The sequence below is a fragment of the Halichoerus grypus genome, chromosome 1 (genome assembly GCF_964656455.1).
Source record: "Halichoerus grypus chromosome 1, mHalGry1.hap1.1, whole genome shotgun sequence".
Classification (NCBI taxonomy): domain Eukaryota; kingdom Metazoa; phylum Chordata; class Mammalia; order Carnivora; family Phocidae; genus Halichoerus; species Halichoerus grypus.
Window position 1 is genome coordinate 160,424,614 of NC_135712.1, and position 18,939 is coordinate 160,443,552.

An 18,939-nucleotide genomic window follows, 5' to 3' on the forward strand; every position below is an offset into this window, starting at 1 on the left:
CATGCTTGGGTTTGAGCTTCTACTGTGCCGCTGACTCTGGCGACAAGCACTTGCCTCAGATCTCCCCTCTAACCGCCCTGAAGTAGGAATGAAAACCCCTTGCACACAGGGGTGCTCGAGGGCTCAGTGGGGCCCCGCTAAATGACTCTGTCATAGGCTGAGGTGCCCTGAGGCAGTCTCTTTCTCCTAAGGACAGGTGGCCTCTGCAGCACAGGCTGAGCTTGGGACAGGAAGTGGCACAGAGCACCTCTGGAAGGGCTGATCCAGAGCCATCGGGTCAGTTCAGCTAAACAGCCTGGGCCCCTACTGTACCGGGCTAGGCTGCTGAATGTGAGAGGCAGCCCTGCCTCCCGGGCTCCGGCCAGGCTGGGAACGGAGCTCCACATGCAGGCCACTCTGGTGGGTGTGGAGACAGGACTTCTGGGAGCCGGGAAGCCCGGGAAAGCATTTGAGGCTGGTGACATCTGCTCGCCCTCGCTCTCCGTGTCCTGCAGGTCAGAGGAGCCGCTCCATTCATTTCACCCAGCAGCACCCACAGATGAGGCAGAGCCCATGGTAAGCCAGCCCACAGGGGAGCTCTGCTGGAGCCGAGTCCTGAAGGACGAGGAGAAGTTCATGTGTGGGAATGAGATTTGTGAATTATAAAGGGCTATGCAAGTGGAAATGATTATTCTTATCGTTGTTTGTATCCAATTCATCCATCACTGGGGAGAGGAGGAATGCGAGTACCTTTTATCTGGCACTATGAATCAAATAGAATAGGATATGTTTTTCTAAAAGGGTTTTAGGGTAAATGGGACAGTTTCTACCTTTCAAAACAATCCATCTGGGGCCCTTGGCCCAATCTTGGCGTCTTGGGCAGAAGTGAGATGTTTCTGAGGTTGAGGACAGCCCAGCCCACGGGGGTCCCCCGTGAGCCTCAGCCTCAGGAGGAGAGCACGTGGAGGCCGCAGGTGCCACCGCTGGTGGCACTTCCGGCCTCCACGGTGCTGCCCGGGCTGGCGCCTGCTCACACTCAACCCTGTGCGCGGGGCCTGGAGAGCAGGGGAAGGCTTGCCAGATGCCAGGTGGGGCATGGGTCCTGCCCCACAGTAGCAGCAACTCTCAGGCTGAAGCTCTGTGTTAGCCTTTCTGAGGTCATCTGGGAGAGGGTCTAGTCTTTCATATCACACACACACACACCCTTTCTCTCTCTTTTACACAGACGCCTGGCCCCTTCCTGGCACCGGCCCTGGAAAGGAGCCGGGCAGGGCAGGGGAGGCCACCTGGGGGGCTGGGGAGCTTCAGGCCATGCCACCTTCCCTGAGGGGAGATGGCTCTTCAGCCTTCTCATGGTCAGTCCCTGGGGAGAGGTTCAAGGTGAACATAGCTCGTACTGAAATCAGGGCTGTACCAGGTTGGCTTTTTCACACACACGTATCTCCCTTCTGTCAACCTGAGCCTCCACAAAGAGGCGAGGGGCACAGGTTCAGCAGTAGAGGGCCTGGCCATGGCCAGCAGGGAGCCACGGGAGCTGGGGCTTCTGCCAGGATGGGGGCAGGAGGGCGTCATGCAGAGGGGGCAGCGGGGCTGTGGAGTAGATGTGGGCCAGGCTAGGAAGGGGCTCTGACAGAGTGAGGAAAGCCTTGGCTGAAATGCATATGTGCAGAGAGTGCTGGAGCAGCAGAGACTGCGTTCTCAGACACTCCTTATGGGAGGGAGAAGCAGAGAGGGCAAGGCGAGTTCTAGAAAGCCTTGCTGCAGGATCGGGAGTGGATGTCATCTTCTCGACCTGGGGTGTCCATGCAAGCTTTCCTGAGGAGAGTGCTGCTAGCCATCATTAGACAAGTGCTCAAGGACAGACAGGGTGCAGTGGCCACGCAGAGGCAGGTGCAGGCAGGGCGATTGTGGCTTCTGCGCTCCCTCTGCCCTGGGAGCTCTGTGACCTTGGACAGATGGCCTAACTCTGCTGTGTCACCAGTTTGCGTCTGTAAAGTGAGGAAAGAGTGCCTCCCTCCCATTGCTGCTGTGGTGCTAAGTGTGACCCCCATAAAGTTCTCGCAGGCGGCCTGGCAGCAGCCGGGGCTCACTGGAGGTCAGTGGTGATGGTGATGAGGGCTGGCCACCACATGGCCCCAGTGCATTCCATTGTCAGTGAGATGGGCAGATCACCAGGTGGGGGCGGGGGGCGGGGGGTAGCGGCAGCAGGCCTGGCCTCCTCTAGCACACACTGATGCTCTCTCTGGGGCTGGGTGTGTGGGGACAGGTGATGGATGACCACAGCGTGATTGGCCGCTCCCTGTTCAAAAAGGAGACCAACATCCAGCTCTTTGTGGGCCTCAAGGTGTACCTATCCACTGGGGAGCTGGGGGTCATCGACAGCGCCTTCGGCCAGAGTGGCAAGTTCAAGATCCACATCCCTGGTGAGTGCAGTCACTTCCTCCCACTGGCAGGTACTGTGCAGGCATGGAGAGATGGTGGAGACAGTGCATGGACAGTGCCCCTTGGCTCAGGATGCTCAGCCTGCCTGAGCTGATGCACCAGGCCCAGCCCTCTCAACGTCATGGCTTCCTGTCCCACGGGCTTGTGGCTGGAGAGCCAGGGTGGGTCCTGGGGGGGCTGGTGTACAGTCAGCCTCTGGTCTGAGCCAGGGTCAAGGTGTGAGTCTGAGCTCCTGCTCCACAGTAAACCATACAGGGGTGACCTTGGGTGAATTACCTGGCTTGTCTGTGAAGTGCAAAAGCAATCCTGATCTGGGAGGTGCTTTGGAGGAAGAGTTGGTGAGAGAGACCGCCAGGGGCCTGGCATACTGCCCCAGTAGTCAGTACGGTTTCCCAGAATATGAGTTGCCACCTACTTTTTTGCCCGGTGGAGAACAATAGGTGCTGAGCCTCTGAGGGATCTGAGTTGGGACTTATCCATGGTGGGGTCAAAGGTGTGCCTTTGCTCTTGGGAATAGAGCCCTTGGATCTCTTTAGTTTGGCCCTCCCTTCCATCACTCCTGCACTTACCCCACACCCATCTTCTAGAGGTCCTGCCACACACCAGGCAGGCTGCCGTAGTCGTGGGAGGGGACAGGTGGGAACACATTCGGTGAGTATCTACTGTACGTCGCAGAAAAATAAAGCAGGGAGAGGGTGAGAAGCACTGTGTGTGTACCTCTGGACAGGGGCGATCAGGGAGGACCTCTCTGAGGAGGTAACAGTTGAGTAGGGCCCTGACCAAAGGGAAGGAGGGAGCCCCACTGACACCAAGGGAAGGAACACTCTGTGGAGAGAGGGGACAAGCGCAAAGGCCCTGGGGTAAGGGTGAGTTTTGGTGTGCATTAGAGGAGTGGTTGTTCGGCACGAACTGGGAGGCATGTGGGATGCCACTTTTCTTCGCCAGCATTGTGTTAGGCCAGTTCCCAAACATGCAGCAGAGTTGAAGGATGTTACAGAGAAAGCCTGATTTCATATCAGCCTGTGGCTGTACTTTGCCTATCTGCAGGACTCTGGGTTTTATTCTTGTGAGGGTTGGAAAGCCATGGGGAGGTTCAGATCCGGTCAGCAACGTGCTATTGGTGTGTAGCTTCTTGAGTGAAATCTCCAGGTAGCGTAGTGCCCTGGCCAAGCAAGGAAACAGGAATGCCAGCTCCCTGGCAGCTCACCGAGTGAAGTCAGTACCCTCTGCTCTCCTGAGAGCCTGGCTGAGGGGCCTTGCCTCCTGAGTCCTTCCGCAAGCCCAGAGCGTCATGTGTGGCATTTGCCCTCTCGTGAGGAAGGGCAGCAGGCATCAGAGGCCTGCTTCCCTGTGGCCCTCAGAACCACTGTTTGTACCCCAAGGTCTCTGTCAGGGTGGAGTTCAGCTCTGTCGCAGTTGGAGATACTCCCTTGGGGCAGGCAAAGTGGCCCACCGATAGGAGCCTCTAGCCATGATACCAGGCTTCAGGCTCCTGTCCTGTCCTCTCCACTGCTCTGGTCATTACCTCAGCCAAACCGGGGTCCACAGTGCCCTGCTCTGGGTTCCAAGGAGCATACACAAGGCATGAGCCAGGCAGGCCAAGGTCCAGACCTCTGTTCCCAGGGCCCTGGGCCTGTACCTGTGGGGGCTTACTGGAAGGAGGGGTACAGGGCACTGGGAGGGCAGAGGGGAGCTGCCTGGAGTTGGGGGGCTGCACCCTGGAACACTCATCCCTCCCCCAGCTGTGGGGGCCTGCTGGTTCAGACAAGGGAAAGACAGCACCATCTGTTTCCTTTTTGGGGGTGTGTAGAGTCATGCCGACATTCCCTCAGCTCCCCTTCCTTTAGCCTGAGGCAAGCTCAGAGTTGGGGTGTTCCCAGAACAGGCCGGAGTACAAGAGGAGGCTTGTTTGGGGGCCCTGGGTGCTGGGGTGGGAGTACAGGGAGGGAGACACAGTGCCGCTGCTTCAGTCAACTCAAGTTCACATTCCTTTGTTAGGTCAGTGTTGCCTTTTTAATAGGTCTGCTTCCTGTTTGTGGCTTTTAAGCTTTTTATTAAATATAACTGGTCAGATTCCTTCATCCCACCCACCCCACTCCTCACCCCCCTCCTGCTTGTCTTTTCCTGCCGATTCCTCCCATAAAGAATTACTTTTAACCTTTTTGAAGTGCATTAATTGTGAAAGACTCTTCAGTGAACCTGAGACACCCAGTGCCAGGTGGAGGAGGAGGAGCGTTGCTGGCTGCGAGCTGCAAGTACTGGGGTGCGGAGGCCCAGGGCTTTGGTCCCATCTAAGGCTCCCAGAGCAGGAGCGGTTCAGGGGAGAGCTGTCCAAGCCCCCAGACTGTGGGTGGAGCTGGGTCAAATGCGGCCTATGGGCCTTGGTGCTAGCTCTGCAGGGCAACACAGTGGGCGAGGCAGTCTAAAGATCATCTAGATGTCCTCCCATCTGCCCCTGACCCCCAGCCCGGGTGCTCCCTGGGGCCTCTCACTTCCATGACAAGGCCAGATGCCAACAGGGCCTAGCAGGTGTTGAAGAGACCAGGTGGCAGGCAATAGGGAGTGGTGGGGACCATGGTGGCCTGCTACTCAGGTCTCTTGCTGTAGGCCAAGGAATCTAATTTTATCTGATTTCATTTTTATGTAAAACTTCCTGATTAAAAATATAAAACTGTCCAAACTAAACAAAACATACCTTTGGGCTGGGTTTGGCCCATGGCGACTTGTAACTCCTACTTGAATTTCAGGACCAACACTTACTCCTCAGGTTCATGAGTCAAAGGTGAACCGTAAAATGGAAACAGTGTTTTATGGAGCCATAGATGCTGGCCTCTGAGACAGGAGTCCTGACACTAAGCCCATGGCTTCCCCCAGAAGATAGTCTCCAAAATCAGAGGGGCTAGAGGGATAGCCCCACCTGACACCCAAGGAGCTGACCCAGAAAGTCTTGGGGGGCCCTCAAGATTGGGAAGCCCCACATTTACATAGCTACTCCCTTCAAGAAAGTGGCCTCTGTTTGTAAGTCCTGGGAGGCTGAGAGGCCCTACAAGATGAGCTAGGAACCCACTGGGTTGCACTGCTACAGAGAAGGAGTAGGTAGAAGACTTCGCAGGAAGAGTTGAGGCTCCTCCTGAAGATCCAGCCCATGGCATAGTGTCTCTGCTTCCCAGGTGCCAGGCGCTACATTGTGGAGCCAGGTCCGGTGGCCTTCATCTCCAGGTGGGCCTAGGGAGCAGCAGGGCTGAGCGCCTGACTCATGGTCTGTCTGGGTGGCCAGCCTGTCCCTTCCTGCCCTGCCAGCCCCAAGAGAGGGGTCAGGGCTTCGGGGAGCCGGGCTCTTGGGGTCCACGTGTGGGTGGAGACCCCCCTGTGCGGGGTGGCCTGGCCTGGGCTGCCACTGCTCACCCTGCTCTTCCTGTGCCGCCCTCCACTCCACACCAGCATCCCAGAACCAGCTGCCACCAGCCCCACACACCCCACTCTGCAAGGGAAATGAGCTCCTTGATGACTTCCTGCCAGAGAAGAGTCAAGGGGAGGAAGACACTTGTCCCTCCTAACAGCTACGAGCCACCTCTTACTGACTCTAGGGGAGAATGTGAGCATATGCATGCATTTTGTCTTCCAAAACAATGCCTCAGAAACCTAAAGTTACCCAGTAGGTTGATATGTGTACCTTGGTAGGACGTGGCAAGCTCTTTGAGTGGCTCGTCTCCCACAAGGTGCTCCTGGACCTGCCAGTTGGGGGAGGATTGTACGTAGTCTGTGCTAGTAGAACAGGTGGGGATGGCCTGCAGTGCGCATGCAGCTGACGGCCTGGTCACTGGAAAACCCTAGGCCCCAAGTACCACTGGTTAACATGCATCACCGCCTCGAGTCAGGTGACCACACGACTCCCAAGTGAAACTGACCATGTCACAGAGCTCCGAGCAGACTCTCACTTTGGAAAAGCCAGAGCTGGTGTTATTGAGAACCACAGCCACTGGTGGCCACAGCAAGGACCTCGTCCTCTCCATGGGCCTGTCCCGCCTGCCAAGACCCACACTTCTCATACGTGTCAAGAAACTGACCTTGCTGCGAGGCAGCCAGGCTCTCAGTCAAACCTGGAAGCAGAGGTCTCGGGCCCCACTAACTGGCACTTAGGATCCTCAAATTTTGGTGATCTTTTAAGACCCTTTCAACTTTTACTAATCACAACTAAATGGACTCTAGGCAGATGAGAAAAGAAAAGAAAGAAATGTGTGGAGTTGTACTCGCGGTAAGAAACCAGAAGGAACTTCTGCTTACTGCTCTTCAGGAGGAGCATCACTCAGGAGCCAGGACAGCTGCCTGAGGGGGCCCCCGGGAAGCCCGCAGGAAGGTTGGCACCCATGGCGTTGGAGTATCGCCATTTGACAGATGAGGACCCCGAGGCCTGGAGGATAAGCAATGAACTTGCCCGGTGTTACATAGCAGGAAGCCTCAGAGTAGGATTGAACCCAGATTACCCCGCTGCCGACCACTCTGCCCACGACTCTCTCTGAGCTCTGGCTCCTCACGGGGCTGGTGGGGAGGTGAGAACGTGCAGCTCTGTCCCTCAGGCTGTGTGGGAGAAGGGAACTGTTGTAGCCATTCTGCTCGGCGGGGCCTCGAGCAGAGGGCCTGAGAGATGCGATGGGGAGGCTGCCGTGTGGCCCCGTGGCAGAGTGGCACATCTGGAGAACCACGGCCTGCTCACCTCTGATCGGTGTTCTGAGGAGGCTCCCTAAGCCACCATGGCTTTAGCTTCTGCCCCCTGCAACCACCTCCAGGTGTTCAGGGCTTCGGTGTACCATCCCAATCCAAGCCAAGGGGGTTGGCTTTCCATGGAATAAGAAATGCTGCTTGCACGCATGAATAAATGAAGTCTATTCAGTGGAATAGGCTGGACTGGAATGAACAAATGAGTGAACCCAGGCCTGTGGGGGCCAAGGAGCCTGGTGCCTGGTGTGCTGTGGGCCTCCCCAGAAACACCTCCAAAGGAGGAAGGTACCAGCGTCATCAGACCCCCTCAGCACAGCCATCTCCTCATGACGTGGCTTTGGGGGTTCTAGTTCTTTAAAGAGAACTTGAAGGGGGAGGGTGCCAGTCCGTCCAGCTCTGCAAACTCCAGTGGAGGCTCAGGGCTGCGGACGCAGAGACCATTTGACCGAGTCCTGCCCCAAGGCACATCCCCGTGGGAGACACGAAGGCACAGACCAACAGTTTGCAGTCAGCATGGCGGGCGTCCATAGGAGTACAGGGCCAGGAACGGAGTGGGGAGAGTGGCCATCCTGAGGGAGAGAAAGGGCAAACTTCCCCAAGGAGTTGCTGTCCAAGCAGGGATTGGGAGGGAAGAGGAGAAGCAGGTATATGGAGAGAGCTGAGATCAGATGTGTGTTCTCTAGAATCCTGTGGCCAGTAGGAGAAGCCATGGATGGGGAGTGCAGGCCCCGGCCCCTGGCTGCCTGCTCTGGGCTTCATTTTCTACGCCTCTACCATGGCTGTGGGAGTGCTCACCTCACCTCCCAGGGCCTCATTCCTCCCTCACTGCCCAGACCACTCCACAGACCCAAACCAGAGCCCCTCCTCTGTGGAGGGACACCTGACTCCAGACCACCACTTGGTGCTCCTCTCTGGCACTGTCCAGGGCACTGGTGCAGGAGGAGGCCAGGGCTGAAAGGATGGAGCCTGTCCATTTAATCCGGCTCTAACCCATTCTGCAGATGGGGAAACTGAGGCCCCTTGATCACAGCTATACAACTAGTAAGAGCCCTCTTAAGTCCCCAGGGAAATGCACAGTGGCTACCAGGAACAAGGGGTGCAGAGGCCCTACCAGCTGGCTCTTTTCTCAGAAGCTCTTTCCCAGGACTCAGTTCAGGCAGACCGCCCTAGCACCCGTGTGCTGAAACAGCCTCCCCTTTGTGTCCCAAGACTCCGGGGGCAGCCCCGCACCTCTGTTCATCTGTCTCTCGTCAGCTGTTTATCAGGCCGTTCAGGTGCCCGGCCTTGTGCAAGGCCTGGAATGTGGCAGAGGGGAGGGAGGTCCTGAACGTTGGCTGGAGAAGGAGAGTCGTGCAGTGCTCCATCTTAGCCTGAGCACCCAGCGGGGCAGCACCACCTCTTCTGCCTCACCGGCTCTCGGCACCCAGGTCGGCCTAGGAGGGTAGGTGGACCAGACCAGGGCTGTAAGTGCTACAGGCCCAGTTCCTTGGAGGGTCCCTTGACACAGCACAGGGCATGGCCTGCAGAGACAGGCAGCCCCTTTTGATTGTGGCAGGCCATGCCCACCTGGAGCTTCAGCCCCTCGGTGTTAACACCAAGGAATAATTCTGATTCCAAGCAGGGGGTAGGGATTAGATCGCTAAGCCCTGCCCGCAGTATCTGACCTGTGACAAGGGCTTTGTGAATGGTAGCTGGGGTTGTGTGTTGTTTTCACCCACGAGGCACCTGCCCTTACCTGGGGTCCCACATGCCCACCGAGGGCCCTGCCCCCACGGCAGAGCAGGCGGAGTTACCATCTTTCAAGCTGAGTTTGGCTCGGCTACCAGGACCCCTCCCATTTATTGACCCTGGAAGGCACTTTGCATTTGGTCAAAAGCAAGGATTATACATTTCCCTTCCAATTGAACACAGAGTCCCAGGTGTCCCCCTGGGCCTGAGCAGGTGATTGGTGAAACACGAGACACGTGGCTTCTAGGAGCTGTCCGGGGATGTTGGCTGAAGCTGGATGGGCCGGCAGCCAGAGGGAGTGGGGCTGCCTGGGGGTCTGCAGCCTGAGGACCCGCAGCAGGGACAGCAGCCATCCAGGAAGGCAGCAGGCAGGACCCACGGTGAGGGTGATGATGCCAGTGGCACAGACAGTGGCCACTCCGGAGCCCTCGCTCTGTACCAGGGAGCGCGCCCCCACGTCACCAGACCACTCCATCCTCCCAGCAGCACCCTCATTTCACCGAAGAGGGGCCCAAACCAGTACGGAGCCCACGCAGCTTGCCTAAGGTCGCACGGCAGGAGGAGGAGGACTGGGGCGGAGCGCAGCAGTGGCCACGGCACACCCCGAACCACGGCGCAGCTCCCCGTCCGAGCTCAGAGACGGCCGACTGGCCGGGATGTGCAGTCGCCTGGCACGAGCGCACTCCACCTCCGTCTGGTTCTCTACTCTCACCTCCTCTGCCTCAGCAGCAGTGCTGGGCTCTGGGCACACAGGCTCCAAGAAGACACGGACCCGCTCTGGGAGTTCTCAGTCGGTCATTCATCTAGTCAGCAATGAGTGTTTGAGCCCCTCTTATGTGTCATCCCTGTGCTGCTGTAACAAGTAACCACAGCCTAGGTGGCTGAAAGCAGGGATGCTATCGTCTCTGTTCTGGAGGCTGGAAGTCCAGGATCAAGGTGTCAGCAGGGCTGGTTTCTTTAGCGGCCCCGCTCCTTGGCTTGCAGATGGCTGTCTTCTCCCTGTCTCTTCACATGGCTGCGTGTCTCTGCATATCTCTGTCCTAATTCCTTTTTCTTATAAGGACACTGGTCAGATTGGATTAGGGCACACCATTATGACCTCGTTTTACCTTAATCACCCCTTTAAAGGCCCTGTCTCCAAATACAGTCACATCCCGAGGTGCATGGGGTTAGGACCTCAGTGTGTGAATCTGGGGGGACACAATTCAGCCCATCGCATTGGGAAGATGAATGCGTCTCCCAAGCATTTGTAACTTGGCAGCCCTCACCAAGCTGTGCAGGGAAGGGGTGTGGTGCTGTGAGAGTATAGAGCAAGACTGACTAAGTCTGGGGTTAGGAAGGCTTCCTGTGGCAGCGGCAGGGTACAGGGCCCTGGAGGATGAGTAGGAGCCCTTCAAGCAGAGTAGGGGCAGTGTCCCAGGCAAGGAAGGGCCTGAGCAGAGCTCTGAGGCAGAAGAGATCGGCATCTTCAGGGATAACTGGGCCCAGGAAACTGGAGGGCGATGGGGGATGGGGACGTGGGCGGGCAGGGGCCACCATGTGGGGTCTGGTGAACCCCAGGAGGCTGTTCATCTCTACCCTAATGCAGAGAGGAGTTGTTGGAGAGCCTGTGGTGGGGCGTAACATCAGATTTCCATTGCCAAAGATCGCTTTTTTTTTTTTAGATTTTATTTATTTATTTGACAGGGAGAGACACAGCGAGAGAGGGAACACAAGCAGGGGGAGTGGGAGAGGGAGAAGCAGGCTTTCCGCTGAGCAGAGAGCCCGAAGCGGGGCTCGATCCCAGGACTCTGGGATCATGACCTGAGCTGAAGGCAGACACTTAATGTCTGAGGCACCCAGGCGCCCCGCCAAAGATCCCTTGATGCAGTGTATGAAAGGTCATCTTCCTACCAACCCTAAGAAGGAGTATTGTCACCCCCGTGTCACAGATGAGGCTCGAAGAGCCATGCCCCACCCCACTCCTCTCCCACCCCACGCACATGCTCTTCCCAAGGCCCCGGGCTGCGTTCACAGATGTGTGTCAGAGGCATGGACAGCAGGCAAGCAGCAGGGACCCTGTGGTGATGATGCCGAGGCGTGCCTCTCAGAGGGGTTCGCAAAGGGCCATGGGGCTATGGGAGGACTGCCCCCGAAGGGCATGAGCAAGCTGAGCAGATGCAGGGAGATGGCGTCAGAGACATGGCCAGGAGCCACGGCAGGAGTTTGGGTCTGTGGGAAGCCACCAGAGGCAGGTCTTAAGTGAAAGACTGACTTGATTCGATTTGCATTTTTAAGCAATCCCTGTGGCTCCCCTCTGGAGAATGGTTTAAGGAAGGCCATGGGGAAAGTGGGGAGGCAGAAGGCTGCAGCAGTACACAGTGATGGTGAGGCCTGTGTCATGTGCATGGGAATCCAGAAAGGCTTCCCAGAGGAGGTGATCCTGGAACAGAAGGCTGACACCATCAGTGGACTTCCCCAGGCCAATCACAAGGAAAGCAGAAGGCTGTGTTCAGAAGCCTGAGCGTTCAGGCGCCTTTGAGGATCGCAGCAGGGAGCAGCAGAAGTGCCGCAAGCCAGGACCACCAAGGGCCTCGTGGGCCAGCCCTGGCTTATGGAGTCAAGCCTGCAGGGGAGGCACTTAGTGGGGACCCAGCATGGTCCCGAGGTTCCTCTCTGGGGGAGGAGGGAATGGCTTGGAGGGAACACAGCTGGAGGCCCAAGTCCCATGAGAGAGGTACTGCTGATGGGGCAGGAGGGTGTACATGGAGCGGGCTGGGAGCCAAGGTGCCAGGTGATCCTGTACTCTGCTTTCCCAGACAGGAACCACAACTCTTGGCGCCCCCCTAGGGTGTCACGGCCTTGTTCTCACCATGTCCGGAAGGATGGGCACAGGTCTACACACAGCAGAAAGGTAGCTCTTCGGTCCCTGCTGCCCAGGCATTGCTGCTGGCCCCGAGCATAGGCACAGGCGTGCACCTGGACCCCCAGTGTGGATTCTTACCCTGCAAGGCAGAGTCCTGACCTCTTTCCACGGGCCTAGCTCACAGATGCTGCAAGACTGCGGCACCATGGACCAGTCCTCAGCCCTGAATCCAGGAACTGGAACCAGCTGCTTGCTTATGTCCCTGTCGAATGGTACAGGGAGGGAGACTAAGCCTTGGAAACGAGGCCCCAAGACAAGCTTAGCACCATGGCTGGAACCGTGCCTGTCACCTGCCTGGCCGTATCCCTGGCTCCATCAGGCACCCAACAAAGCCAGCGCGACAGGAAGATTCCCTTGTCCCGGTGCCTCACCCCATCAGGAAGGCAAGGCAGCCCTGCACCAGCTGCTCTCCCGCGGGCCTGCCCTGATGGGAGCCGCTGGCAGCTCAGGCGAGCTCTGGAAACGGGAGTTAGAGCTGGGCCCCCAGCTGCCTGCATTTGTGGGCCTGATGGTCCCTCGTCCCTCCCTCAGCTGGGAGAGCTGGGCCTCTGGGACTTGCCATGGCACAAATTTCATGCATTTTACAATGTCCGCGTATGGCCCTGCTGCCCTTGGGCTGGGCCGGGACGCTGCTGCCACCCAGCCCAGGCCCTGCTCCCATCTCCAGCTATAGCGGCTTAATAAGCCCATGGTGCCGGAAGTGCCTCCTGTGTAAACAAGACTTGATGAAGTTTTCTGCCTTTTGCTTTTAAGAAAGAAGCGTTTCAGAATCAACCATCCATGTTGTAGATAGTGATCCCCAGGTACAGTAGCTCAGCTAAGGGCATTTGGGGCAGCTCACTGCCTTCAGAGTCGCTGTTTGCATTTGATGAACGTGGCTGTAATGATCCATTCTTGGGGTGCTGGGAGGCTTAGGCCAGTGTACAAAGATGCCCAGATCTGCCTGCCTTGTGCTGGCACCCAGGCCTGGAAATGCAGGCCCTTCCAGGTGGGGGCTGCAAGGCTGACGCTGCCATGTCCCAGCGGACAGACACCGCTCAGCTCCACGCTGATGTTGCTGGACTACAGCACGGCCACGTGATCAGATCTTCCCATTTTTCAAGAGAAACTGAGGATCTGGGTTTTTACGTGAAATCTCCCAGTTTTCTGACGGGGCCATCATATCTGGCCTCTGTTGGGGCCAGGTCCTTGATGCGCTGCCTCTCCATCCTCCTGCAGCCCCCATCGCATTTCCCTGAAGGGTACACTGAGGCTTGGAGGAGCTAGATGACCCGCCCAGCAGACCCTGGAGTCCCCAGCAGAGTTGGGCATTTCTCATGGTCACCGTTCCGTGGCGAGGCTTCTGGAAACCCAGCAAGAAAAAGTGAAAACTCGTCTTGGTGCCAAAGGGAGGGGCCACGAGAAGTCCTGAGGTTGTGGGGATTGTCACGTTCCCATAAATAGGCCCTCGCACAATAGGCCATTAGTTGCGTGTTCCCTCTGGGGTTTGAAGTGAAACTGGTTTTCTTTTCCTTTAAAATGTGCTCTCCCCACCCACCCACCCACCCAGTCGCAACTGTAGACTCTGGCGCAGATTCCTGGGCAACCTCAGTAACCTGTCCTTGGGGCTTCATCAGAGTTCTTAGCTGGCTGCCTCAAGAGTGGCCCCTGCCAGGCCCAGATTGACTTTTACTGAAAGATACTGACAGGACTGAGGCTGGTGCATGCTTGGCATTTCCTGCCCCCTCTAGGAGGTGGAAGCAGGGGACCTTCAAAGAACAAGAGCTTTGGAGTCGGCTAGACCTGAGTTGGAATCCTGGCTAGAATATTAACCTTTCAGGGCCTTGGTGTCTTCATCTATAAGATGGGTTATTTTGAGGGTTCCCCTGCCCAACCTTTCAAATACTTTCACCAGAATTAGAAGTTGGGAGAATAGTTTATTGAATATGCATATTCCCTTGGATTTCACGCTTGTTGACATGTTGTCACCTTGGTTTTCTGTGTGTGTGCTGAACCACTGGAATGTTAGCCCTGGAACACCAGTGACACTGGCGTACGTCAGCGCATGCCCCCGGGAACAAAGGCATCCTCCTATACAACCACAATACGATTCTCTCTCGAGAAACTCAAAGTCCGTCTAAGACACAGCCCACTTTCAGATCCCCCCAGTTGTCCCAATAATGTCTTTTAAAACTTCTCCCTGATGGAGGATTCTGGGGAGGCTCACACCCTGCATTTGGCTGTCACGCCTCCAGGGGTTTTGGAAGAGTCCAACTTATCTGTTTCCCACATGTGCTCTTTGGTATTTCTTCATGACTGGGTTCAGGTGGTGCATTTTTGGAAGGAACCCCACAGAGGCGCTCTCATGTCCTTCTTAGTGCATCACCTGGGATGCATGTGACATCAGTTTGCCCACCGTGGGTGATAGAATTGTGTGGCTGGTGAAGGTGGTTGTCAGCAGGATCAAGGAAGAGATGGAGACAGCCCATGGCCCAGAGATAGCTGGTGTGAAGGGGGCTCAGGGCCGCACAGCTGCTGAGCTGTGGCCTGCGTGGAGGAAGGGCACCAGGAAGTCCCTTTGGAAGTCAAGGTTGAGGCCCTGGTCTGGCAGCAGTGAGGCAGAACTGACTCTATGGGGCCCAATGTAGGAGTGTCCTGCCCCTTTCCCATGGCCCTGGGCAGGCTAAGCCAGGGCCTGTGCAGGGAGGAGCTGCTTCTTCCCAATGCCTGTAGAGTCCTCTGTCTTCATCTGTCTCTGTCTCTGTCTCTGTCTGTCTTTCTGTCTCCCTCCCTCCTTTGCTCCAGCTGTGGCCCTCTCCTGTGATTAGCATCAGCCCTGAACACAGGGAACTGGTTTCTGCCCCTCCCCAGGGGGGCACAAGTATGGCAGAGATGACCACAGAAAGTTAAGAAGCATGACAGGGGCCCTACATGCCATGGGGACAGGGAGGATGGGTGACCACTCCTTTCCAGAGTGGGCCTGGAGTTTCCACAGCTACAGTGAGTCTTGAGCTGGCTTGAAGGTACAGGGGTTTTCCCAGGTAGAGAAAGGGAGGAAAGGCATTCAGGACACAGGGAACAGAGTATGCTAATGCACAGAGGCTAGAAGGAGTTTGGCATACTCGCTTCTTCTAGTGTGTGGGACGTTGTTCTAAATGCATTATATGTTACTAATTCATTTAGTTTGGTGTGTTTAAAATGGTGGTTTTGGAACAGTTTTTTCAAAGCAGTGGAACTTTTTTCCCCAAAGTCTTACATGTCTTACACAGTTGAGCCCCTGGAGATCCTTCTTGCTATTCACCTTCAGTCCCCAGCCTGAGGCCCTGAAGCCCATGCTTGGCATCTGGCCTTTGTCAGGTCAGGCTTCCTCGGTTTCAGCACTGCTGACATTTGGGGCTGGGTTGTTCCCTGTAGTGGGGGCTGCCCTGTGGCATGTAGGATGTTTAGTGGCATCCCTGGCCTCTGCTCACTGGGGGCCACTAGCACACCATGCTACCCCACCCCACCTTCCCTCCCCCGTTGTAACAACAAAAAACTTCTCTTGACATTGCCAAATGTCTCCTGCAGGGCAAAATCACTCCCCCCCCCGCCCCCCGGTTAAGAACCACTGGTCTAAGTAGATGGGAGAAGCCACAGTGGGTGGTATGCAGGCAGGGACACAGTGGGAAAGCTCTCCCAGGCAGCTGGTTGGAGAGTGAGAGACGAAGGCCCCAAGCCTGGGACAGTATGTGGAGAGCAGGGCAGGGGGCAGGGCGGACAGGCTGCGGTGACTCCACACCTGCTGGGTTCAGAATAAGGAGGAGTAGCAAGGGGCACCCCGAACAGACTCCACCTCAGCCTCCTCTGGATACCGTGTGGCCAGCAGGGTGGGCCTCAGGAAGGCCTCAGGTCACAACCCACTCAGCCCAAGCGTCTGCACTGTCTCAACACAGCAGTGCTGGGCCTGCTTCCCTAAGGCCTTGTCTTCTGGCATGTCCTCTGGGCGCTGGGGTAATGGAGGCCCCTGAGATCTGGACCCAGCACTCTTGAAGGGAGGGAGAGGCTTTTTCCAGCTTGACACGTGCCAGGAACACAGCACCTTTACCTGGATTCTTACAAGTTGAGTGAAACTTCTTTGAGAAATATTTCTCGTTGTTAGCACTCTCTAAAACTTTCCAGTTTTTTACCAGTTTGTGAGTTTAGGGGAAATTCGTATTTTTCCTTATGAATTTATGCTGCCTAAGTAAAATCATCAGAGTCAACCGATTATTTGCTTTAATGTTCAGGCAGTGCTAAGGGGAACTTTTGTGATTGGCTAAGTACTGTCTCTCCAGAAAGCCTTAATATAACAAACAACCAGCAGTCTTAAATACCTGAAAGAAAGTCTCAGAAATCAGAAGCCAGCCCCACATCCTATCACAGAACAATCTTGGCTCAGGCAATTCTGCCAGATCTCGTGTCTTAATCCCCAGTGCCCTGGACTGCCATAGCAGCTGGTCATGCGCCCCAAACCTTGAGACCTTGAAGGACACGTGTGAGTAACAAGAACCGCCCTGTGCATTAGTTGTCCTGTGTTCCGAATTTACCACGTTAACTGAAACAACACATATTCAGAGAGCCTTGGTAATTATTGTTATTAATGAAGGGGTGTGGCTGGCCTTCCCAGCCAAATGCTGGAGCACAGAAAAGCCTGTGACCAGAGGGCCAGGCATAGCGCAGGCTGGTACAGGCTCGGCCGCTGGCCGGTATTCAGCCCTTGCCCTGTGCCAGACTCTGGTCCTCGATGCTTTACATAATTTACACGATTGCGTCTTTGCAAAGCCCTTGGAGCTGGGAACTATTCATAGGTTAATCACTCGCCCTGGGTCTTACACTTGGACAACCCTCTGACTTTGGTGGCCACGGTACGCACAGCCCTCCCGGGAGAGACTGCGCTCAGGACAGAAGGGAGCCAGCCCAGCTCACGCTTCTGCAGGTCATCCCGCAGGCGCTGAGCGTTGTAGCTGTGAGGTCAGCGCTCACCCGGGGTTGCTGCTGCCGTGGCTGCCACTCCAGCAAATCGCAGAGCTCTCCCCGGGCTCCTTCCGGTCAGCGGGTGCACCTGGGGGGGGCAACACTGGTCACCGCACCAGTACGAGCCGTTGGAGAGCCGCCCCAAGGCTGGGGATTTGGTGGCCAGAGTCTCACTTGGGCTCCATGGTATAGATGTCTCGATGAGGCCCTGCACAGGTCACAGAGCTGGGCACTGGAGGGGTAGCTAGGTCTGACTGCAAAGAGAGCTGGGAGGCAGCAGGATGTAGGATTCCAGGGGGTGTAGAGCCAGGCCGGCCAGAGCAGGGACAGAACCTGGCACCCAGTGTGTACTCCTGGGGCTCACCTCGCTCTTGCCCTCATTCTCCCCTGGGACCCTCTCACCAGGCCACACAACCACTTGAGTCCAGCTCACTTGGTGAGCTGTAGGTGGCATTGGCTTGCTTAGGCAGCTCCTGTCCCCAGGGAGCCACCGTGGCTCACATAGGGCCCAGCCCTGGGCCAGAGGGGGCTATTGCTGCCTGCTAGTGAGTCAGGTACTTATGGCTTCTAGCTGAGGCTCCTGTGGCCCCATGTTCGTTTAATTATGGCTCAAAGGTCATCTCCAGATGGCTCTCCTGGTAGGACTGGGTCACTTCTGGATGGGAACAACCAGAAAGACCCAGATGCCATGTGTTAATCCTAAACCAGTTCTCACTCATTGTAAAAGTTGCATGGTCTCAGAGAGAAAGCTTAAAAATCTGGAGAAAAAAATGCCACCCAGAATCTGCTCACTCAGTGGCGTCCCAGTAGAGTTCTGGTTACATCTCCATCTAGGACTTCTTCAGGTATCATTTGGTGTGGGCAGAAAGAGCCCAGGATCAAGAGTGAGAGTTTAAGCACCCCCTGTCATTAACGGCTGAGACACCGGAGGAGCTCCTCTGCCTCCCTGGGCTTGCGTCTGTCCTGTGGAGGAGGGCGGCGGAGGGAACGGCGTGGAACTGCGTGTGTGAGGAAGCCGGCTCAGAGTTCCACGTAGAGGAGAGGTTCGGTCAGTGATAGCGCGGTCGTGTGTGGTAGTGCAGCGCTCACCCGGCACACCCCGGCTCTTCCCTTGGGGTCATCTGTCGTAAGAAGCTCTTCGTGCTGGTGCTCAGCCTCCCCGGCCCGCGCTCCCAAAGGCTGTGTGGTGCTGTGCTGGGGAACTGTCCCGCAGTTATTTCCCCGTCTCCCTCCTGTTAGCTACCTACATGTTTTCTCATTTTTCCTATTGTAGCTAACATCTGAAGTCATTTTTGGACTTTTGCCTTTCTCATGCATTGGGCTTCAAATTTGGGCCGTTCTGTCTGTGGACACTTCCTTAGTCTCCCATAGATTAGTTTGCATGAGCAGATGAGGGGCGACTCAGGGAGACCCCATCCCAGTGCCTGGCAGGAGTGGGGGCAAGTATATATAAGCTGAATAGGGGCATGACAGAAGTTGGCCAAGACATGGGAGTTCCTTCAGTGTTTGTGATTCAGTATCAGCTAGAATTTTTAGATGTAGGCATGGAAAACACTTATATATGTTCTGTATTTTGCTTATAACAATGTCATTTAATTGACTTCACCACAAGTCTGAAGGGAGATCCTATTATAAAATTAACAGTTACTGAAATTTTCATTTTACCAGTGAGGAAACAGAAGCACAGAGAGGTACAGGAACATGCCCAAAGTCACACAGCCGTGGAGCCCCAGCACTGGGATTGGAATCCAGGCCATCTGGCTCCAGGGTCCTCGCTCTTCTCCCTCTGCTCCCCACCTCCAACAGTTCACCCTCTCATCTACCCTCTCCACCTGGCCTGATTTCAGGGCCCAAGGTGAATTCCAGAAGTTCCAGTTTTGGCTTGACCCCCTCTGGGGCAGCTAAAGGAATGCCCTGGATCTCAGTTTTCCTATATAAAAATGGGTAGTGTTCCCTACCTTCAGGGTTGTGATGGGTAAGTGAGAAAATGTATATAATGTGCCTGGATCCTGTTAAAGGTCAATAAATCTGAGTTTCCTTTCCTCTGCACGTGGACAGAGGGACAGACAGTCACTTGGGGTGTCAAGCATAGGATACCATCTTTAGTATTTGTGTTTAGTGAACTTTAGTATTTGTGTTTCTCAGGAGATTGGTAAATGTACTAACTCTTCAGATGACCTCTTCTGGCATCTGGC

At 55.9% G+C, this 18,939-nt stretch overlaps 1 protein-coding gene across 4 annotated transcripts in view; it reads left to right on the top strand.

Moving 5' to 3' along the window:
- Positions 1-18,939, top strand: part of EEFSEC (eukaryotic elongation factor, selenocysteine-tRNA specific) — a 254,818-nt gene that overhangs the window by 197,976 nt on the left and 37,903 nt on the right. For 3 of the 4 annotated variants that reach the window (XM_078074398.1, XM_036078494.2, XM_036078495.2), the window contains one exon: positions 2,246-2,402. The exons of the other annotated variant lie outside the window; for it this stretch is intronic. In XM_078074398.1, the coding sequence (XP_077930524.1) occupies positions 2,246-2,402 (157 nt within the window). The remainder of the gene's footprint in view (positions 1-2,245; positions 2,403-18,939) is intronic. 4 annotated transcript variants of the gene reach the window in all.